Consider the following 24,343-nt stretch of genomic DNA (forward strand, 5'->3'; position numbering starts at 1 on the left):
GTAAAGTAAGATTTATTTTCCTGTGACTGCCATTTTTAGGTAGATAAATTGGGTTTAGGGCTGGAATGGAATGGAATGGAATGGAATGGAATGGAATGGAATGGAATGGAATGGAATGGAATGGACAGGCATTTCTGTAAACTGAGTGATCTTGCTTTCAAAGTTTTGGCAGCATTAAAGAAGGTGGTGAAATCAGTGCTTTAAACACATGCCATGTTATGCTAATTTAGTTGAAAAGTCAGGATGAAAAAGTACCTTTGGTTGGGCTCCCTGACCTCTAACTCTGTGTTATTTTTATAGGCTTATTAAACAAGGGAACCACTCTCTTATCTTACATGAATGTTGTGGCAATCTAACTAAATTATAGTAGGGAAATTATTAACTCTATTTTCAACGAGCCTAAATAATGCCACAAATAAAAACTAAGGTCATTGACTAAAAAAAGAGATCTAAATATCAAATACCTGCTGACTAACTGAACAGCATTCATTAGGTTATTTATATGATTGTGTATTTAAATTCTGTATCTTAAATAATATGTGCAAAGAAGCCAAATTAAAATAATATCGCTGAGCTTAAATCTTGTCTTTTTCTATTTTTATATTCATGTATAAGTTTGCAAGCTTAATTCTCTTTGGCAGAGTTTCATTGACATGTATGATGCAGTCCAGAAGAGATTCACTATGAATCTAGTTTGATCTGTCTTCTGTGGATATGCAGAATAGACTCTTAAGATGAAAAATATATTAACAATATGTAATATTTATGTTTTTCCTTAAGAAAAAAATCATTTATTCTTTCCTTATTTATTATCCTTATTTATTTTCCTTACTTAGTATATACTCCCCAAATTAAATGAATTATTGTTACAACTACAAAAATAAAAATATAATAACTAAATCATTAAGTTATGGCTTTGTTTGAGAAACAACCAAAAATAGACTTTGTTGGTCTTGAGTTCTCCTTTTGCGGGTTTTTCTGTGGGAAGCTACATATATTCTCCAGGTGGTTTTGTTACTGTATAAACATATAGATTTGTAAAAAATCCGTTTAACAAAGTCTTAACCTTAGGAAGGTTATATCAGATTTCTTTCCGCCCTTCTTTGTGTGCACTGTCATAATATAAGATATTTTTTCCTTAACTTATGGATAAGTGCTTTTTTACACCACAAAGGTTTTATTCTTTGTTTTGTGAATGTGGTTTTGTGCATTTTCCCATGAATTTTGTCAGTTAGAAACTAACACTGTTCTGTATCAATAAATCAAAACATGACAGGTGTTAAATGTTTTTTGAATCTTGATTTCTCCTGAGGAGATTCACAGAAAAAACCTTCAAGGTATTTAGGTGTGTAAAGTCTGTTGATTTCATTGTCTAGGATAAACTGTGTGGCTTTTAAATTGTTTTGTCCATCACTTAACTCTTTTTATTTTATATTATTAAGGATTTTATTTATTTTGACCAAAGTGATCATTGTAGTTTGTTGGTGCTGGTATACTTGCTAGCACAGGAATACACACACATGAAAATATATTATAATTAAATTTAATGTATCAAACATTGCTTATTGGAAATATTTTTCCTATTCTAACAACTAAGATTTTTATCATTGTTAGAAATTCTTGCGTGAAAATTAAGAATGTAAATTTCAAAGACATTGTTGATGCCAGTGGAAATTGTGTTAAATACAGTATAAATATTCAAACAAATATGGTTATGTTTGTCATTTTCCCTAAAACTTTTATGTTTTAGAATTGCTTTTGTTAGTGTCTATTTAAAAATGTAACAGAATTTTGTTCTGTCCTGTTTTGAATTTCAATCTTTCTGTTCTTTCTTCTTGAGGTTGAAGTGGATCGTTTCCAAGATACAAAGAGACTTCTTCATGATTATTACAAGGCAATGGAAGGAAAAATCCCAACAGATGACAGTCAAAATTTTACTAGACTCCCATTGCTAGATATTATTGATATAGAGCAGAAAGAAGATCAGAGCAAATCAAGAAGGTAGAAATACATTATTAAATCATACAAATATCAAAAATTATAAGGCATTCATTGCTTTATGGGTGAATGTGGAAATAAATGTGGGTGTATTTCAAAGGATTGGGACATAAGAATTTTTAACTACTGACGATAGTTAAAAGATGAATCTTACATCATTTTGTACGTTTAAGTTATTCCTGATTTTTGACTGATCATTTCATTTTCACATCATTTTCACTAATACAACTCTGAATTGTAAAATGTTTCAAAAGCTGCCTTAGAAAGAAATCTGTTCTAGGAATATTTCCTACTTCCCTCTGCATTGCTGACAGTTTTCAGCACAATCCTCATGTAACTAACTTAAATACTATTAGAGAGCATTAACAGTTTTAATATGTGCACAGACAAACGTAATGAAATGGGTCATGTAATGACAAATATAAATCAAAGCAGCCTAGAAAAACTCACAGAATTGAATGCAATATTAAAGGTAACGGATACCATCAAATAATTTGACAATATCAAAAACGCTGTCAACACCTATATTTTTTAATACTTACAGTTCATTTAGAAAACATCTGAATAATGAGGCTGTGCTTCTAGCCCACATCATTAGATCACACAGACATGTGACGTAGTTTTATCCCTCTATTATTATTCCTTAGTTTCTATAGTTAAACTAGCCAATTTTCTTGTCATGTACACATTTTACCACTAATGGTCATAAGGAAAGTTCATCCTTTTTCTGTTGCTGTGATAAATTTTAAAAATAACATTTCATTCTCTTTACATATTCTCCAAAATAGTTATAAATTATCTCATTACAAAGGGAAAGTGATTTATGCCTTATATTTTATTTTTCAGGATTCCTCTAGTTTCTGTAAAACTGCATTTACCAGAAACAAATATTACCAAGTCAAAAAACAGGGGAATTCTACTGAAGAGTATTAAGGATGAAAATTCTTCTGAAAATGTAGCAGCCACTTTTGGCAAAGATGAAAATCTTATTTCTGATACATGGCAAACAGCAGTAACAGCAGTATCAGATATGGTAAGGAATGTTTTGTTTACTTAAAGATTTCTGGAAAGGACTGTCAAGGCTTCTCATTCAGTATGTAGCCTGGACACACAGCCTTCGCACTGTGTATCACAGTTTCATGTGTGTTACTCCCCTACTGATATTTCCATTGAATACATCTTCATTTCTATGAGGTAATTGTTGGATCTGTGTATTATCAGATCTGCAGAATCTCCATATTTGGAACTGACCCTTTCATTCCAGTACAGAGAGAAATACTTTGAATGTTGGCTCTATATATCTACTTCTTCCATGATAAACTCTCCCCTAATTCTTCTATAGAACCATGAGAAGGATGTCTAATCTTGGGATACAAGTTTTGTTCAAAACTTCAAAAACCATGGATACATCCCTTTTTATATATAGCTAAAAGTAAATGAGATTGTTCTCTTTTTTTTGTTTCTTTGTTTTGTTTTTTGCTTTTTTTTTTCATAATGATCATTTAAAAACAATTGAAATTCTGCAGCCTTACAGTGTAACTGTAGTGTTGCTTGTGTACAGTCTTACATTTCACATCTGACTCTTACTTTTCACACGTTTTCCCAGAGTAGGTAGATAGTGGATTACAAGAATTAAAACTACCATCTTTGTCTTAAACTTTTGCTGTACAATTTTATTTTTGATACAATGATTACATTCTGATTATTTATTACTTTAAATATCTCTTATATTTAAGTGTGTATGTCTTAGCTAGTACTTGCAGTAAGTATAGGCTATTTAAAACAATAATTGGATAGTAGTGATGCCATTTACTTGACTGTGTGTGTGAATATGATGTGAAGGTAACAGCTGAAATGAAGTCATGGGAGGAAGAAAAAGAACAGCAGCTACATCTGAAAGAAGATCTGAAGTCTTCTCAGACCACGTCAGGCAAAGATACAGGGAAGGATGCCAAAGATACCAAAAAGCTTTCTCCCAAATCACCTACTAAAAAGAAAGGTATTTGAAATGCAGACTTTGTTTTAGAAGTGCTTGAAATTACTGAAATGTAAATGTGACAGTAATATGGGAAGGGGTAACCCAAGGTATTTAGTTTATATTTAATTTCTCTTTTGAAATGTCAAATATGTGAAAAGCTGATGATGATAAAGAAATGCAGAGGCTGTTGAATGACAGTTGGGTATATTTAATCTTATGTGTTATTGTTATTATTATATATGGATTGATATTCAAAATAAAAAGTAAATATTAATTTTTATCCATGTGCTGTTGTGGAATGAGAGAGTTAGAATTATGAACTTTAACGAACTCCCATTGAATTCCTCCTACTTTCCAGTCAAGCTAAAATGTTTCAAACATAAAAAAAAAAAAAGAACAAAATCAAGACATTAGCCAATATCTGAAGATATTTCTGAATGAATTCATTAGTAATTATAGTAGTTTAGATCTACCAAGGTCCATCATTTTAAAATGTAACTTAAAGATGGTGTAAAGAAAATAAAATCTAATAGCATTTATAGTCCTAAAAAAGAGTAGGCTCCTGTTGAGGTAGATCTTGCAAATAGGCCTGGCAAGAGTCTGTCCTACCATCTTATTTTTCACTGTGCATGTAAGAATACAAACTTTACTTACACAAGACAAAAAGACCTAGAAGACTCTCTGTCTTTAGCTTAGTAATAATCTAACAGTCTGCTGGGAAGACTCCTGTCATTCGATGCTATTTACACATTTTTTCATAAACACTACCTTGAGCAGGTAGTGGTTTAAGTAACTGCCATAACTTTCTGCAAAAGTCATAGCTTATGCAAGAAGTTAGTTTAATAGTATGAACCTTGTGTCTTTTGTTAAGACATTCTGCAAATCAAGAGAGGGGCTTGAGCCCTCCATGTGTGGGGGTAACCTGAAGTTCAGGTGTTCCACTTCTTGTGAGAAAGCTGTAACTGCAGAGTTATTTTGCATAAGGCAGGTAGCATTTTTTCTTTGGCAGACATTTTATTTGCAATGTACTCAGTCCTGCCTCTCTGGTTGAGTTGTGCTCATACTACAGTGAACAAGTATGGCCTTGCAAATACTAAGCTGCGTGGATACTGAACCTGCGAGCTCCAGGGAGATTTAGCTATGTACTTAGCTCCTCAATTCAGCCAAGAAATTCGTAGATGTTTAGTTTTCTAAAAAAGATTTGTGATAAAAAATCAGCAGCTATCAGCTCTTGTATGCTAAGTGGCTATGTTAGGCTTTTGTGGATTGCTTCTTGGAAGTAATTTTTTTTCAGATCTGGTACTAGATGACTTACCTGAAGTCACAAAAATGGGAAGTGACAGAAGTGTGACTAGAACTCAGCTGTGAACTCCTCATGATACAAAATCAAATATCAATTGATGCTTGTTTTATTGTTTATTATGAAAACTGTTACTGTAGTGCTCCTGTAACATAAGACTTCCCTTAGAACTACAGGCTAGTAACTGAGCGTTGCAATATATCACATGTAATTTTATCACTTCAAGATTTAACTGTTTGCTTTATGTTTACATGTTTACCTTAGATATCGTGCAGATGCTATTGTAATTTTCTCTAACTGCTTCATCTGCTTTTCTTCTAGGATAAAGCAGTTACAAAGATTAATATTTTTGAATAACAGTCAAGGTGTTATGTATGCAGAAATAATTTTATGCATGATGAAATACTATGTTTATAATATGTGTTCATGGCTGTGTAAGCTAAAACAAGATGCAAAGGTAGCTCACGGAATGCTAAACTTGATTTTGCTGCAGAAGGAACAGTTATCATTTAAAAGAGGTGTATTTATATACAGACTGTTATGAATTGGTAGATTTTAAGGTCAAAGAGGCCATTTTGACTTTCCAGGATCACAGTGGAGGTGTATATGTTCAGTCATGATTTTCCAGTCAGAAATACATTTTGGGATGTTGTTTAACCAATTTTAATACAGATGTATACATTGGACTATTTTTATGCAGCATTAATGTTAGCATGTCATGCAGATGTAAATCATCTTTGAAGAAAACTAGCTGTTTTGTTGACATAAGACAACTGTGTAAACACATTTGCGTCCTCATAAATGGTCATACCAAGTGAGGTGGAAAGTGCCATTTTTCATTTCAAAAATGAAAAATGTGAAATGAAAATGTCTTGTGAGTGCCTGTGTGCAGACACACAATTACCATCAAAGTCCAAAGACTGTGAGTGGGACTATTTTTCTGCAGGACTTCCTTCTACTGTACCTGTGGTTGAAGTCAGTCCAGTTCCTTTAACCTCTGAAGAATTAAAGAAGCAAGAACTGACACTTAAAATACAGCAAGAATATTTTGCTGCCCTGAAACATGAGGGTATGTTACTGTTTGGCTACTTATATTTGGTGGTGATCATTATTCCTAATTTAGGTAATTAACAGTCAAAACTAACCAGAAACTCTTTAGGGGAAGAAGGACGGGTAAGTAAAGTAAGGTAGAGAAAATAATGTCTGAAGAAATTAGGACATTTTCTAGACTGGTAGTCATCAGGGAATTTTGTGATAGATATAGCAAAATAGAAATGTTTTTATATCATGTCATGTCATGTCATTTCCACAACTAAGCAAGTATTCTTCATGAAAGAATACGTTTGAGATGGGCCACTCTTCAGTATTCAATTGAATTGAGTTCAGTATTTTAATTGTTTTGATCTGTGGAAGAATTTTTTGGCAATTACATATATCATTGATGCTCTTCTCTCAAATTTCATCTTCCTCAAGCTGTGCAGGATTTAAGCAGAGAGACACAAGTTTGCTTTTTCTTCCAAACCCCCTACTAGACAGACCCTTCCAAAAAACCATGTATGACTCAGCTTTCTGTCTCTTTGTCCTGCCCAATAACTTCCAAGCCAATTGGTCACTATCAGCAAAAAGTAGATGTCTGAAAAACAGAAATTCCAAACTGAAAATTAATTGATTTTTTTTTTAAGATTTTTTTTAGTAGAATAAAAGAACTCATTCTCACTAAAGAATAGATAGAGTTTAACTGTTACATATTCTATACAGGAGCAGTTGGCAGTTAGCCTTGGATGGGCTAACTTTTACGTAGTACTTATGAAAACTAGAGGGCAAACAGCAGTTAATAAACAAAACACAGACTCACAGAATCACAGAATCATCTAGGTTGGAAGAGACTTCCAAGATCACCGAGTCCAACCTCTGACCTAACACTAACAAGTCCTCCACTAAAACATATCACTAAGCTCTACATCTAAACATCTTTTAAAGACCTCCAGGGATGGTGACTCAACCACTTCCCTGGGCAGCCTGTTCCAGTGCCTCACAACCCTTTCAGTGAAGAAGTTCTTCCTAACATCTAACCTAAAACTCCCCTGGCTCAACTTAAGCCCTTTCCCCCTCGTCCTGTCACCAGGCACGTGGGAGAACAGACCAACCCCCACCTCTCTACAGCCTCCTTTAAGCTTCCAGCTCCCTCAGCCGCTCCTTGTAAGACTTGTTCTCCAGACCCCTCACCAGCTTCGTTGCCCTTCTCTGGACTCTCTCAAGCACCTCGATGTCCTTCTTGTAGCGAAGGGCCCAAAACTGAACACAGTACTCAAGGCGTGGCCTCACCAGAGCCGAGTACAAGGGGACAATCACTTCCCTAGCCCTGCTGGCCACACTGTTTCTTATACAAGCCAGGATGCTGTTGGCCTTCTTGGCCACCTGAGCACACTGCTGGCTCATATTCAACTGGCTATCAACCAATACTCCCATGTCTTTCTCTGCCAGGCAGCTTTCCAACAACTCATCTCCCAGCCTGTAGCTCTGCTTGGGGTTATTGTGCCCCAGGTGCAGGACCCGGCACTTGGCCTTGTTGAACTTCATGCAGTTGACCTCAGCCCATCGGTGCAGCCTATACAGATCCTCCTGCAGAGTCTTCCTACCCTCGAGCAGATCGACACACACACCTAACTTGATGTCATCTGCAAACTTCCTGAGGGTGCTCTCGATCCCCTCATCCAGATCATCAATAAAGATATTAAAGAGAACTAGCCCCAGTACTGAGCCGTGGGGGGTTCACAGGGCTTCTCTAGCACCACACCAGACCAAATGTCTGTATATCTACCACTTTCCTTTAAGATACTCTCAGTTGCTTAGAACTTCTATGTCTTTGCCCTCAAATCAAATAACCTTTCTATGAGACCCAAATCAATGCTAGGTGTAAAATTTTGATCAACTATTTCTTTTTTAATGTAGGAAGTGCTCAGTATTGCATTCTACTGTGACTGAGAAATAACATTAAAATGACCTGTCTCATACTTTTCACAGTTCATCTTTCTACACTAGCTGCCTAAAGAAAGTTTTAGCCCCAAAGTATTTTGAAAGCTTAGTAGTAAGAATTGTAATATAAATAATTTTACATTCTTTAACTTTGAAGCCACTATGCCAATTACTATATAAGATTACTTATTTGAAAGATTCTGTCACAGAGAAGGTTAAATATAAAGAAAAAATCAAGTTGAACACTGAATTGGCTTATGTTTAAGATTGAGAATAATATCCAGCTACTCTTCTCTCATTCTTCTTTTCTAAGGCTTTAAAAAACTGTCAGTGTCTGTTTCATGTCTCTATCAATACCTGTCTCTTCATCCAGTTCGTATCCATTTCACCTTGGATATTGTTCCCATATCTTGTCTTTTCATCTTTTTTCTTCTCTATTAGTCTCTCAGTGAAAAACTCTCTCCGTTCTTTCTATTCGGAAATCTAACAAATTCTGAATTCTGAAATTCCCAACGTTTTTAAAAGTTTAAATTGAATATTCTAAGCATAATTCTTGTAGCGATTAATTACTTTCCTAGTGGTCACTAAGCAAATGAAAACTGAGTTTTAGGGTATAAAATAGTCATATGTAGAAAGGTTGGAGCAAAACCAAGGAAGTTAATTTTGAAGAGCTGGAAGTTAGGAAAAGAAAAACTAACTTTTATCATGATTAACACAGATAACATGTTACACTTCCATTGTTACACTGCTAGGTGTGTTTGCTATATAAGGTTAATTAGTTTGATGTCACTGTGTACTTAAACATCCCCTGCACCTCTGCATTAGCTTTATTAAGATATTTGTTACCTTGTGAATTCTGATACTTATAGAATACACAGTTTTGTAAAATAAATGGTACAATAAGGGTAATTCTGAAAAATTAATAATTTAAGAACATGAGAAATAAATATTTTGCTGCCTAAGTACAGGTTAAAGTGTTAAACATCAGGAGCTTAAGGGTGAAAATTCATGCAATTTTATAAGTATTAATTATTATTATTATTAAAAATATTTTAACAGAAGAAGCCACCAAATCTCGTCTAGATCTTATAAAAGAAAAAGCATTAGCATATATTGAAGAACTAACAGTGAAATCAGAAGAAGCTTATAAAGATATGGAAAAGTGGCTTGGAGCCAGGTTCCTAGCAGAAATGTCCAGGTAATGTATATCCAATTTTGAGCAGGATTCATTTATTTTGTTTTTTTAATTGACTAAGCTGGTAAGGGTGTTTGTTTATATAGAACAAATAATTTGCAAAATGTATTAGAAAATAATCATTTCATTTCATGAGCTAAAATTTAATTTTATCTTAAATAACTGAATGGTAATAACATGTTTCTTCAATAATTAGAAGGTTTCGCTGGCAATGGTAGAGGTAATTAATTATCAGTTTTACTGTTTTGCTAGGCTACAGATTTAGCAATTTAGAAGCATCATCAGACAATCAGATATTCAATTTCCTAAAAGTCTGTATATCATTTTAGTGGTTTTTGTCACTTTGATTGTAGGTGTGTTTATTTACTTTTATTTATTTTTATTTTTCTTTCTGTACTATACAAATGCTGGAAAGCTCCACCTACTGTTATGAACACTATGTACATGTATAGCATTAATCAAAAAAATAATTCAATGTCTTTTTTTTTTCTTGGCCATTTTTCTCTTCTACCAAAATGTGCTTGGAACCACTATGTGACACTTAGGCCACCAGGCACAGAGTGGCCTATGTCTATATCATTAAAGTGTTTTACTTTCCAGAAGAAAAATGTCACATTGCCTTTTGGAAAATATTTCTGGCCTGTGTTAAATTTCAAAGCATACTTGGGGCAGTGCTGGTTGGTTCATGTCAGTGCACGCTCAAGGATGTAATATGTAAAGGTTCTAGCAGGCAATAGCCCAAAGAGGCTGAGCTCTACTTGCTAGCCAGCTTTGTTGGCCCTCCTGACAACCTCTTCCAAAATACATTATTTACAGAATATCATGTCCTTTGGATGGATGCAAGCATAATCCTGAAACCTCAGGCCAATCCCGTGCCTATACCTGTTAAAAAGTGTAAGTCATGCTCACCAGACTTGGAACAGCAGGTCACGTATCTCTGCAGAATGCTACTCTAGAAAGTGTTTTGTAGACCTACAGTCTAAGGGCAGACTAGGGGATGAGGCATTGAGAATAACCAAAAGGATGATTACAAATGGAATATATATGTCTCCTATGAAATTTATGGAATAAATAAAGTTTCATCATTTCATATTTTTCTGTCAGGTCTCTTATGTGGCTTAGATCTGCCTATATTTCTTACCACAGTAATAAAATGTGTTGCTGCCAGAGTAGGAGTACACTTCGTAATGATTTTGCTGAGTACAGAATTTACATGAGGATTTGTGATTCTTTCTTCAGGAAAGCTCCCAGAGTGTAAACACATTAACATTTGAACTTGATATTAACATTCTCTGTTAAAAAGTACTTACTGTTTCCTGCATTTACATTTTCACAGTGTTGAAAAGCTGATTGAGATAGGACGACACCACATTGAGTGTTCTAGCAAAATCCAGTATGAAATGACTTTAGAAGAAACAGATTTCTTCCTCAGCAGTGATGTGAAAGTGATTCCTGATCCTGTTCCTCCATCACATGTTCCACAAGTAGAGACCTCTGACAGTGGTACTCTAACTATTTCACAGCTTAATACATTTCATAAGCAGTTTCTACAAGTGGCACCTAAAGGTAAGAAAAAAAAATTCTGCTTCGTTCCAGAGAGGCATTTAGATAGCTAATTAAAAAAAGTAACTGCAAGGAGTTACTAAATATTAGTCACCTATATTGTTAAAGATCATACTACAGTTAAAGATGGTGCAAAATATAGAAGCAAAGTTAGTAAAATATTAGTGTAAAATATTAGAAATGTGAAATACCAGACCACTTGGAAGCTTTTAGTGTCTCTGTTATGGGCTTCGTATCTTCAAGACAATGTGCTTAATATTATTCTATCTCTCCGTGTAGTATGTTTTTTAAAGAGCTACGTATCATACTTTGCTTAGAAATCATTTCAAATGCAAGTCTTTAACTCATTTACTAATTCAGAACTCAGTGAACACGAAAGCTGTACTATTTTAAAACATATTGTTGAAAAACCACTATTTTTATGATAGGGTCTATTAAACTGTTAATGATTATATTCTTCAAGTAAATGTATGCCAGTTGTTTTGGGTGATTTGAAAGTATTAACTCATATTTTTTCTTTCCTTTGTTAGTATATTTATTGTGTACCTACCCTCTAGTTATGGGAACTTTAAGTTTAGGACATTTAAAAATACCTTCTGTCAAAACTTAATACTGCTGTATTTTTAAACTGAGATGGCAAATAGTTACATGCATTTGCAGTGGGTTGTACTACTACCGGTGTTCCAGATTATAACTGTGACTTTAGTACAAGTGCCACTAAGATTGTGAAGCAGAGTCCATAAATCCGTACTTACAATTTTGGATCCAACTCTTCCAATATAACAAGGCCACCAAGGCACAATAATGTTGAATATAATCCTGTATTCAGAAATTATTTTCATGCATAGTGGTGGAGAAAATCCATTTACCTTTTGAACATGAACGCATTTTAAGAAGAAAGATGTTAGGAGTTTTCTTTTAGAGAGATGTTTATCATTCTATCTATAATGCAGAGATTACTTGTGTGTGTCTAAGCATTCCATACTCCTCTACAAAGACTAAAGAAGCACATATTATTGTATATATATTGCCATATGAAACTAAAAATCTGTACACTTGTAATTAATTATTAGTGGCATAGAGGTAAACATACATGTACTACACAAATACCAGTTCTGACTGGTCATTCCTATTACAAGGTTTTCTTTTGTTTTTTGAAAAAATATTAATTAATTAAAATACTTAAAACTAAAAACATTGTCTAATACAAACTCAAATATTCTTGAAATTTTCAAGATAGAGATAAAGTGTTTTCATTGTGCCTTTGTAATAGATAGCAAAAATAGAAATGAAATCTTTAACTTTCTACAATATTATCTTTTTGATATTATGTTCACTAAAATGACCCAACAAAGCAAACTTTTTCTGTGTGCTTTTTCTTTCTTTGTGCTTTTTCTTTCTTTTCTTTAGCTTGGAAGATAAGACTCAGTCTTTTTAAGATTAAGTACATAGTAAGTTCCAAACTCTGGAAGCTTACATCATAATTTTAGTCTTGGTAGACCATATAATTCATACCAGGAAGGCTCCTATCCAACATTCTTCATTCACTTAATGACAGAATGATCTAGGACTGATCTCACAATTAGGCAGGACCCAAGTTATATAAAATAATTTTTATTTGTATTGTGGTGATGGTGCCTGCTAGGATCCCATAGGATTGAAACAATTCTTTAGACTCCTTCCAGCAAACCACAGGGCAGTCAGCAGAGGTAACATTGCAAATGACAGAACAATTGCTACAGTAAGTATCTTGCACAGCAGGGCATCTACTTTATCCTGAACCTTCATTGTTTCATTATTTCAAATTCTTTGTCAGGTGCAGATAGAAGAAACTCATTTTGATTCGTGCTGAAACATTATTTTCTCCAAGTATACAGGAATTCATCTAAACTTTCAAATTGGAAGCATATAGGTAATGTAGGAGACAAATATCCTCCAGGATAAGATCTTCATAACTACTTCCATTGGGATGCCCTAGCTCCTACAAAGATATCCAGCTGTCACAGCATGACAATATTTCTTTGTAGTTTCTTCCTCTCTTGTCCCTTCCTGCAGTCCGGAACAATGAAAAGAAATTATTTAAAGTACGGTTCTCAAGAACATGCAACAGCATTCTTCTACCATCTGGTGACTATTAAGTCAAAATAATTTACCTTTTTGGACAGCTGATTTAGGATGTGATTTGTGCAAGGCATCTTTAAAATATTTTTTTTTTCATTTTCTTATGCATTGTAAAAGCATCCCAGATTTCCTAAGACAACCACTACCCTTCACCACAAGCACTAGACTCTACAGGGAGAGTTAAATCCTTCCTCTCATAAAATCAGGAAAAATTCTTTACATCCCTCTGTCTCCCCTTGTTTAATAGAATGCCCAACAGAAAATATATGCCTCCTCCATGATTACTCTTGTATCGAATAAAACAAGGAAATACACTAAAGCACCCATCACATTGGCAGTGAAGTTGTTGGATAGCTCCAAAGGAGATATAAAAAAGTAGCCAGCTAATAATCTTTCTATTGCATAATCTCCAAACATCTAGATTTTTTTGCCAAACATCTTAATCTTTTAATTCCTACTTGCCTGGGCAGTCCCCTGAGCATTTGTAATAGAAATACATCGGAGAACATACGGCATAGACTGTAGGGCAAGTCTACAAATTTTAATAAAATAAATCCACCAATCCTCTATACTATGTAAATAGCAAAATTCCTAAAGTTGTTCTGAAAATGGAATATTAGGCTGATTTTGTATAGCATTATGAAGATTTCATAAAGAAGAATTTTGAATTAATTGAAATAATAGAATCATAGATTCATTACGGTTGGAATAGACCTTCAAGATCATCAGGTCAAGGTCAGCTTTCAATTTACCTAGAAAACCTAGCAAAACAAAGAGTAAAAAGGAGAGACTGTGAGGTTGGAAGTAAACAGTTTTCTCACAGGATATTTGGCAGATGTCAAAAGGATGTGTTTTCAAATATGTCTAACAAATTGACAAAACGAAAACAAAAAATGGGACTACCAATATACTTTAAAATTATTAGGTATTTACAAATTAAATCTTATAAAATTATAAACAGTTTTGTGTTCCCTAGGAATTTAAAGTATTAAAGAACTGCGGATTCATCATAAACAACTTGTTCTGTCCTGCATGCTTGGTTCTCCATGGAGACACATTACTGACCATTCTAAGCACCGATGGACAAAAACTGTGACCTCTGCTGGACCTTCCTACATACTGATCCAGTCTTTCATTTGATAAGAAAATATTTAAATGCTTTATTTTATTAATTCAAGTGCCATTGCCCCAACTCAGGGTGGCTCTGCAGTATTTGTTAATTTCACTAACTCCTTTGATCTTTTTGTTAACAGTGGTTTAATATATTGCCTCAGGATTGTGCTTCTTTTTCATAGAAAGAACCGTGCCAGATATGAAATGGAGCTGATAACACATCTTTCTGTTTATATGAACAAAATTAAGCTAACCATGGATCTCATCTCCTCCGATTACATTTACTGTCAATTCAATTAGCATGCATCTGGAATTTCTCAAGTTTAAAGGTGCTTCAGAGAATGCAATTTTGGTAATGTTTCACATTATCAAACTGATCAAAATCGATTCTATCCTTGATTTTTATTCTCCAGTTTATGACTGGAGTGAATTTTTTTTTTTTTTCTGTTTCTTTTCCACAGCAATGATCATCATGAGCAATCCCAGTTTGAATTATAGAACTGATTATTCATCTGAAATAATTTTCAGTCAGGCTTTAAGCACTTCTACATCCAATATCCAAAATTTAAAATGACTCTTTTAAAAAACTTTGAAGCAGTCTGCTAAGATGTGAGCAGTCCTCAGTAATTTTGCCAAATGTGATTCCAGATTTGTCAACCATAGGAGCCAATCAATAACCAAACTGTATGGCTATTTCTTTTTTCTATCTAATTATAGATTTCTCAGTTGAGTTTTGCTGCGCTGCCAGATTCGGAACAGATAAGTGTATCAGTGTACATAGTAGTGGTCAACAGTAGTTCTGTTGACTTTTTTTTTTCCTTTTTCATAAAAGGTTTTGCTTAGTGTCAGAGTCCAAATTGCACACAGATCATGAATAACGTGTACAGGTTATGCTATCTCTTCTGAAGTACTTTTGTAGAAAAAGCTCATGAACTTATGATGGTAGCCCTCATGATCTGACTTTGGTGTGCATAGGGGCTGAAACTTATATGCAAATATGGAAATAAGTTCTTCATCTATAGCTTTTATCTTTCTAAGACTAGATTTCAATATGTTTTTTTCTTCAGAACTTGAAAATAAGAAAGTCTAAGTTTGTAGGCAGAGGAACTATCTTTTACTAGAACAGAAATATAGATAGAAAATGCGTAAACTTTTGAGAAATAAAGCCCTTCATCAGAAGGGCTTTGTACCCAGGACAGGTACAATACCTCTCCTTACAGATATTGGAAGATTTGTTAATTCTAATTACTTTTACTTTCATTTCCCCCCACACACACCCTGTTAGTCTTCTATTGTATAAATATCATGTATATTATTTAATTTCAGTAGCTGTTACTGTTTGCCTATGTTGTTTAAAAATCCGTGTATCCAATTACTTTTATGAAACATTTAACATCTTTGTATGTTTGTGCACTTGAATACATATATCCCAGTATCAAGATCCCTATGAGTATAACAGAGGAAGTTTCCTTTCCCCTCATTTCACCCATGTAGCAATTCGAATAACTTACTCTGAGATTCTACATTTAAAATCCTAATTATTGATAATTAGTAAAGATTAGGCATGTAACACATCAATAATAATTAGTGAATAAATAGAGTAAATATTTCAGTGAGAAGCACTTGCAGGGGTGATGAGTATTTGATGAGTATCTCAATTTCTTGTTGGGAATGAATCATATTCTTGAGATTCCTGTCTTTTTCACTGAATGACAGTATCCCCTATTAATACCTTTTAGTGGTGCAAATGCTAAATTTGGATGAATATAATTCAGCCTAAAGATTTAGTTCATTCATTTATCCATTGCAGTATTGCTACAGTCTGGTGTGTAACATGCATAGATCTCTGTCATCCAAACATCTAGCCAAAAATATAATATAATAGGATAGGGTAGAATAAACTTGAAAAAGGGAATGAAATGTGAAAATAATTCTTGTCTGTAGTATAGATTTACTATTTCTTCATGTTTAGTTGCTTGTATAAATTTCTAATCTCTATCTTTCCTACAGTGTTCCTCAGTTTAGAGAGAAGAACCCTATTTTCATACAGTGCCAAACTGGAATTTATAATCAAAATATTGTACTGCTGTCTTGTGTGTCATTAGAAAACAGTCTCTTTGTATCTACCTGTGTTTTATAACTGAGGCATTGTGATTGCTCTTTATGCTCTTTATGACACTTCAAAATGCCTCAGCCCTGTTTGCAGGGTATATATCTAGTAACTTATGTTACCATTTTTAATGCTCAGTTTTGAAGGATTACTTTTCTGTTTTCAGTTTCAGTTGTGGTCATAATCTTAATTACTTTTTTTTTCATTTGTTTATTATATTTCTGCATTGGTTATTAAAGTAGATGTAAATTCATGTCCATGCCAGCTGGTATATCACTGAATGATATGAACTTTCAAACAGATTTTTAAACTTTTTAATGGATTTTAATGAAGGACTAACTCATGTAGATTTTTCTACGTATGCTTTCCCTTTCATTTCATTGATGACAAAGATTTTTGTCAAAAAGAAATAGCTCCATAAGTAGAGAAGGTGAAGTTTGTTTTTTTTTTTCAAATTTTTTTCAGTAGTGAAGTTTTCCTTTTGTATCCTGTGTTCTTTCCATAGTACCACTGCAATAAATCCAGCTCTTTTCCCATATTCCTGGTTTCTTCCCAATAACACACCTCCTGCTTCATTCCATGTCTTTTAGCCCTATTTGAAAAAAGTGTTGTCTTCTTCATGTCCTCTTATCTATGTTTTTTGCTTGCACAGCAATGGCCAAATATACTGGATGTTGTGTGTGGTCTGGAATTGAGTGTAGGCTGACATACGAGTCTTGTCCACAGAGCGGCTAAAAGCCTGGAATCTCCCTGCTTTTTCCTCAGTAGGAATGATATGAGGATCATTGTCCTGTTCCTCAGAACAGATCTGAAAGAAAATTTTGGAAACTTCGTATCTCCACGCTACTGATAAACTTGGTTCAAAATGGCCATATAGAAATTGACAGTGAGGAAGAATTGGCAGGCATATAAATTTATGTAGAGTTGCAGAGACAGCACAGATGCATAACCTTCACTTCCTTAAGTACGTGTGGTAAGAATATACTAGAGAGAGGACCTGTAATGAATATAATCTGGTTTATAGGGGTCGTCATAATTTAGAAGGGTTAGGGATCTGATCTGATGATTTATGCCTCTTAGCATTTACTGTTCTCACATTCTGTAGAATATACTGTCTTTCTAAAGACACATACAGCTGATCACTTATAAATACAAGATGTACAAAACAGAATTTTCCAAGAGATTAAAACCCTTGTGTTTTGAAATAAAAATAAATAAATCAAAACTTGAAAAATGTTAGTGACATTGAAAGTCCATCTTATAGGGAGTCCTATCTCAGACAGTGGCTCAGAGAACCTACTCTGATCCTTATTTTTTTGTAATCAGGACCAAATTTCCACAGGTTCCCATACACCTCAAGAAGCAGTAGGCACTGCAGAGGTGTTCTCATAACACATTATCATATTAGAACCATTTTTCCTCTTCCATCCTCTGACCTCTGCAGTTGCAGACCCTTTAATCCTGCCTCGTATCTTCTTTTTAACCTATTCTTGTGTTTTTGTGACTGCCTCCAGCTAGGGAAGGTTTTCAATCTTTACTGTTGGTGAAGAATTGTTCTCCTCCTCTCTTTTTGGTCCTGGGTGTCCTTGGGCACGCTTCAGAAAAAGAAAACTTCTGTGGAAGTCCATTTGTTTTTGCTATCCACATGGACTACAGCTGTTAACATGGATTTAAAGTTTTCTGTTAGATATAAACAGCTCTTTCAAATAATTACTCATAATAGAAATATATTTAAACTGCATGTTCCTAACATTTTTTTTTCACTGTTATGGCCTTTCAGGATGCTTATAATAAAATGGGAACAAACTGTTCTCAGAAATTCTGTAAAGCATATATAAAAGTTTGCCCCTTCTTGTAAAATAGACAAGAATGCAGTACCAGGAGTCTTTCTCATAAGACCTTTGAAAACACTCAAAATAACAGTTCTTTCTATGATTGTCTTAATGTAATTATTAATTTTGCTTCTTGAGGTACAAATTACAGCAAGGATGGTGGGAGTCAAATTGTTTGTAAGTCAGTTCCTCAGTGCTTTACTTCTACTATTTTCAAATGAATAGACTTCGAATTTTATTGCCTCAGTTCTCCTTGGAATTTGTTGTAGTTATTTGGCTGCTTTCTTTTCCAAGTCATGACCTTATGGCAACTGCATGCTAAAAGAATCATTAAATCACCTGCCAAAGGTAGGAGATTTGTGAACTCTAGAGGGAAACATTTCAAAAATGTCAGCTTATGGCACTTCCTAGTACAAAATATAAGAACGACCACCTTGAAAACAATTTGGAAGAACAATGTTGAGAACAATCTCAATGCTTTGAGAATGTCTCAGTTTTGAAAACAAAATGTGAAGCTTATGCAGTTACTCTCTCTCAAAACAGTAATAATTTTTTTCTGCAGATAAACATACTTAAAGATGACCAGGTCAGTTAATTGTGCTTTAGAACATCTTATTCATTCTGGGACAGATATTTGATTATGTATTTATGGACTTGTTCCAAGTAAAATTTTCTGTTAATATCAGGTGGAATTGTGATCATAACAGGCTTGTGACATCAGCAGTATCTTCTGGAGACATTTTTCCTCAAAGACAATACTGAATTCCATTCCCCGACTCTGTTTTACTCTGTTTCAAAAATGGTATCTATGTTGCTGCATTTTACTGGTTGCAGATTCTGACAAACCTATGTTAGTCAAAAGGAAACTATAGCCAAAACTGACCATTTTTTACAAGGGTCCTGAGTAATATGAAAGTGATGTAAGAGGAGATCTCAGTTTTATTTACTCCCTTTTATGGCTGTTTATTTTAAATCACAGTCCAGTTGCAATGTAACAAACTAAATGTGGAAGAAAAAAAAAAATAAAAAAATGCAATTGATAAAGTATTAAATAAAAACTATTTTATATTTAGTTGTTTCTTTCTAAATTGTAGCCATAAGAGCACTGAAGCAATTTAAAAGCAAGAGTAATTCTTCTAGCAAGAGAGAAGTTGGTGACAAAGGGAAGGAGAAGAAAGATTTGGAATATCAAAGAACAAAGACGAATCGCCAGTTTCCAAAAATATGGCTCACAAAGTACTCCTGGTTAAAATATGATGATGAAAGGGGAATAATGTTCTGTGCATTGTGTCGCAAGCATAATGTGGATTTGGGGGAAAACATTCATAATTTTTGTTCTGGCACTGATGACTTCAAACTTGAATTTATAAATACACACCAGAGTAGTGAAGCTCATGCCTGGGCTACCTGCATGGAAGCTGCCAGTACTGCCTCACCAAATAGAGCTTCTGCTGAGCAAATGTTGAAGAGTATGAACTCCATAACATTAGGAAGAGTAGAAAATATTTTTAGAACATGCCATGCTATTGCTAAGTCTGGTCGTCCTTTTACAGACCTTGACTGGATGTGTAAACTAGATGATATGAAAGGAGTGGATATTGGTTCTGTATTTAGAAATGACAAGTCAGCAAGAATATTTATACATTTTATTGCTGAAGTAGAAAGAAGGGCTCTAAAAGAGAAACTGGAGAAATGTAAATTCTTTTCTCTCATTAATGATGAAGTCACAGATAGCATATTCAAAGCAGCTGCAGTTGTCTACGTGCGCTTTGCAAATGAAGGAAAAGTCCATTGCCAAATTGTTGGAGTTCAACCTGTTCAAAAAAATGATGCTTCAAGTATAAAAAATGCAATTGAGGAAATTTTAGAAATAAATCTTCAGCTCAATCTGGGAAACCAAGACTGGTCAAGAAAATTAGTTGGGTTTGGAAGTGACGGGACAGATGTCATGACAGGAGAAAACAATGGGGTAGCTGAGCTTCTGAGGGAAATTCAGCCTTGTGTACAGTCTGTGCATTGTTTTGCTCACCGCCTAAAGCTGGCTTACAAAGGAGCACTGAAAAATATTCAGCTATACAACATCTTAACCAATGGCTTGAGAAATATGTATTATTTTTATCATAACTCACCTCTAAATAAGAATAATCTCAAAGCCACATATGAAGCCATCAAGATACGCCCAGCAATTCCTTCTCGCATTGGAGGCTCGCAGTGGCTTCCTCGTCTACAAACAGCTCTACAAATTCTCCTTAAAGGTTATCCTGCAATTGTTCTACATCTGAGTAAGGTAACTGATTTAAAAATTGGATGTAAAGTTTGGAAAAATTAATTGCTATGGTTAATTTTGGTCCACCTACCTAATACATCTTATTTCCATATTGATTTACAGATTGAAAAGGATTCAAGAGCCTCAAACAGGCAGAAAGTCAAAGGACTTTTACACTTCCTTCTGAAAATGGAGATAGTCAAGTTTTCCCATTTCTTGTTGGATGTCATCAATGTCCTCAACATTCTGTCACGTGTTACTTTGGATCACAACTCCTCCATTGCAGATATATTTGCAAGCATGCAGTCAACAGTGGAAACACTCCACATGTATCAAACAAGGTCTGACATTTGTAACGACTGAGTCCTGATCTACTACAATCTAGCAAAAGATTATTATATACCTTTTTGTATTTTGAATCTTTTAGAGCTGGTCCAAAGGAACGCATAATGGAGACCATTCAGCACTTTCATGGTCACCAGCTTGTTGGGAATGGAAATATTTCAGCAGTACGAACCAAAATATTAAGTAATTTGGTGAAGAGGCTACGTAATTGTTTCTGTGATGCAAGTCAAGATGTCTTAAGAGCAACTACTATTGGAAGTTTTAAACTATGGCCTGACAAAATGAGAGAAGGTATAGAACTATGATAGCGGCTAGTTGAAGAAATGCACAGTCTAAGTTTTTTTTTTTTAAGTACAAAAATATATTTCTGTTGCCTCTGTTATAGAATTTGGTGAAAAGGAAGTGTCTGTCTTGATGAAACATTATGAAGTTGTACTAGAAGCTGCTAGTGTGAAAATCAATGAAGTTGAAACTGAATGGAGCATGTTGAAATTAGAGCTATATAACAGGTAATAAGAATACTGCATTTGCTTGTGTTTATTGATTAATTTAAAAGGATTATGGACATATATTTAGGAATAGGTATAATTATACTTTTTACTATTTTTTAGATTTCAGAACATCCAGACCTTGACATGGGATTTGGTGAACTCAGATTATTCAAAGAAGTATCCCAACATCCTGACATTGGTAGATTTGATCCTAACTCTGCCAGCAAGTTCAGCTGAGACAGAGCGAGGCTTCAGTCAAATGAAATTCATAATGATGCATCTGCACTCTAAACTAGTGTCTGAAAGTGTGACAGATCTCATGATAATTCAGATGAACTCTCCAGATATCAAAAAGTTTGACCCCAAGAAAGCTATTCATTTGTGGAATAGTAGTTGGCAGAGAAATAGAAGACTGCAGGAAGGTGATGTGATGACAAATGAAAGATCAGATTGCTCCTCTGAGTTTGATATGGAGAGTCACTGTGGAAGTGATTAGATGAAAATTCCTACTTTCTACTTTGCAGTCACTCTTTTAACATACATGGACACTTTAGTAATGTATCTTGCAAGATGAAGGAATGTGAAATTTATATTTTTTTCATAACTTTACAATTTGAAAATTTGGCTCTTCTTTCTGTATTCACTGCTGAATCAACATCATATTTGCCAGTCATTACCTGATTCCTACAAATCTGAAAAGACTTAGCTCTCAGGTGCTGTGGTTCATCATCATATAGTTCTCTGAAGAGATTTAAGGTTAGTCATACCCAAAAAGAAACAATTTCTCTCAGGGCCAAGTGACAATCCACAGACAAACTGTTTTCTGCTCATCTTAAGATTCTTAAGATGGTCTCACTCCTCATTCAGCTTCCATCCTGAGCACAGAACTTTATAGCAGTTTACTTCAATGCATTGGCAGTATATTTGTGAGATAACTACTCGATTTTGGTTCATTTTTTGTTCATACAAAAAATGTCGAGTGCATTGTGGCTGTTGTGACACCTGGACAGAGTAACTGGACTGGTAACTACCTGGTTGTTGCATTTAATCTGAGTCATTGACACATTTATATCCACTGGAGTTAACTGTTATCTTGTTCTTTAATGGTTCAAGAAATTTTATTGATTCTGAAAATCCTGTTTTTCTTTTGATAAGTATATGGAAAATTGGTGTATTATTGCTGTCTAATGATTGCTTGGCCTATGTGGCCTATGAATTTTTGTCACGCCTTCTCTCTATATGTGTTGCTACTCTTTAATCTCTTGTGGATAATGTTTAACATGACCTTTCAGAGATATTTCTCAGACTTGTCCTTCAGAAGATTCCTGCAGAGGCAAAGCAGATCCATATTCCATTGCTGTTTATTTATTGCATAAATCAGTCTTCCCATAATACATAATATGATAGCCAGGATATTGACCAATATACTTCACAGATTAAACTGCTGCTTTTTCCTGTAAAAATGTTTCAATGAAGGATGTTATAAGAACTCTATATGTTGATTTTTAACCTACGAGTTGAGAATGAGAATTGTTCAGAAAAGTTTCAAATTTCATTATTTGCCACTACCCACATGTTTTAAATGCAACTTCCTGCTTGCTAAGTTCCAATCAAGGCAAAGAATACCAAAAGAATATATTTTGAGAAAGCTAAAGTGAAATCATTAAAGACTTTTCAAACAGTGATGAAGATGAACTAGAAATAATTCAGGAGAATTTGAGGTCATTCACCTTTAAATCAACCATTTTCTAAGTTGAGATCTAACATTCTACTTTCAATATAAAACATTTCTAGTAATTGCAGAAGGTATGTTATTTATATAGTCATTCTGAGTATTTTGCATATGTATTCATGCTACTAGTAGGTCTAAATATTTGCCTACAATAGAAATAGAGTACATTTTGAATGCATAGCTCATTAAAGTATGATAATCCACACAAGCTGAGCTAATCTGTAGGGATCAGAGCAAGAAATCAGTACTGTGCTTTATATGGTATATTATAAAAGATGCATCATTGAAGTATGTGCATTTGTGATTTCTCAGGTAACAGAAATGTGTAGTTATATTTTACCTAATAAGCAAGAAGATAGATATTACAGAGGGTACTTTCTTAGATATATGGCATAACTAGTTCTAAGGATTTTCTCATAAGTCTCATAATACCATGGTTTTTCCCTTGAAGTTTCAAGTGTGGAAGTTCTTGCAATGATGAAGTTAAAAATTTTTTGTAATGTCCAAGAGCAGAAGACAAAACAAACAAACAAACAAAACAAACAAACAAAAAAAAACCACCACCATAACAAATAAAACTATATTTTGAATCTATCTATCTGAATCTATTTATTTGAAGTCACTTCCATGATGCCTGAGGGCAGCATCTCATATTTGTAGCCAGTATTTGCCCATGCTTCTGTTTCGATAAGTTTTTAAAATAGTTCACTCTATATTTTTACTAATATCTGAAATGTTTTTGCGGAAAAGAAATTTGATTTCCTCTCATACTTCTCAGTTTTAACTGGAGAGGAGTTTATCACTATCTTCTTTGTAATACTCGATTTTAACTGGAAAACTACTCCTGTTTACTTATAATGTTCCTTTTGTAGATGAAATTAACAGAACTGCTTCAATATTTTTTCTCATGTTTTCTAACTCTGTAATTATTCTTGCTGCTTTCTTCTGAGTGCTTTTCAATTTCCATGCACCCTTCTAGATCTTCAAATTCCAAGATTGCATGCCAGCAGAAAACTTAAAAAACAAATAGAATGCAAAGTTCGTTTCCAGTATCTTTACCTGTACTTTTTGGCAATATTGTAATCGACTATGATCCCTAGAACCTTTTCTACAGAACTGGTACTTTGGTAGTAAGATTCTGTCTGTGACATTTATGCAGTGCATTATTTCAGCACAGTATAGCACTTACTATTTATTTGTATTGGATAGTGTTCTTTTTATCCCAGTCTATACCTCCAATTTGTAAAGTTCACTTTGAATTGTAATTCCGTTCTTCAAAGTGCTTTAAATCTTTTCCACATTGTTTTTATCTGCAATGTAATA

The 24,343-nt window shown here is 34.1% G+C and overlaps 1 protein-coding gene across 1 annotated transcript in view; it reads left to right on the forward strand.

The window, feature by feature from the left end:
• Window positions 1-21,784, forward strand: part of SPEF2 (sperm flagellar 2) — a gene marked incomplete at both ends in the record, with an annotated part of 65,548 nt that extends 43,764 nt beyond the window's left edge. Inside the window, 11 exons of the mRNA XM_084304765.1 lie at window positions 1,841-2,001; window positions 2,845-3,031; window positions 3,841-3,997; window positions 6,223-6,345; window positions 9,312-9,450; window positions 10,784-11,013; window positions 19,281-20,473; window positions 20,576-20,793; window positions 20,880-21,088; window positions 21,183-21,306; window positions 21,409-21,784. Coding sequence (XP_084160891.1) covers window positions 1,841-2,001; window positions 2,845-3,031; window positions 3,841-3,997; window positions 6,223-6,345; window positions 9,312-9,450; window positions 10,784-11,013; window positions 19,281-20,473; window positions 20,576-20,793; window positions 20,880-21,088; window positions 21,183-21,306; window positions 21,409-21,784 — 3,117 coding nt within the window. The remainder of the gene's footprint in view (window positions 1-1,840; window positions 2,002-2,844; window positions 3,032-3,840; window positions 3,998-6,222; window positions 6,346-9,311; window positions 9,451-10,783; window positions 11,014-19,280; window positions 20,474-20,575; window positions 20,794-20,879; window positions 21,089-21,182; window positions 21,307-21,408) is intronic.
• Between the last annotated feature and the right edge of the window lie 2,559 nt (window positions 21,785-24,343).

Source organism: Netta rufina (genome assembly GCF_964035555.1).
Source record: "Netta rufina genome assembly, chromosome: Z".
NCBI classification, from domain to species: domain Eukaryota; kingdom Metazoa; phylum Chordata; class Aves; order Anseriformes; family Anatidae; genus Netta; species Netta rufina.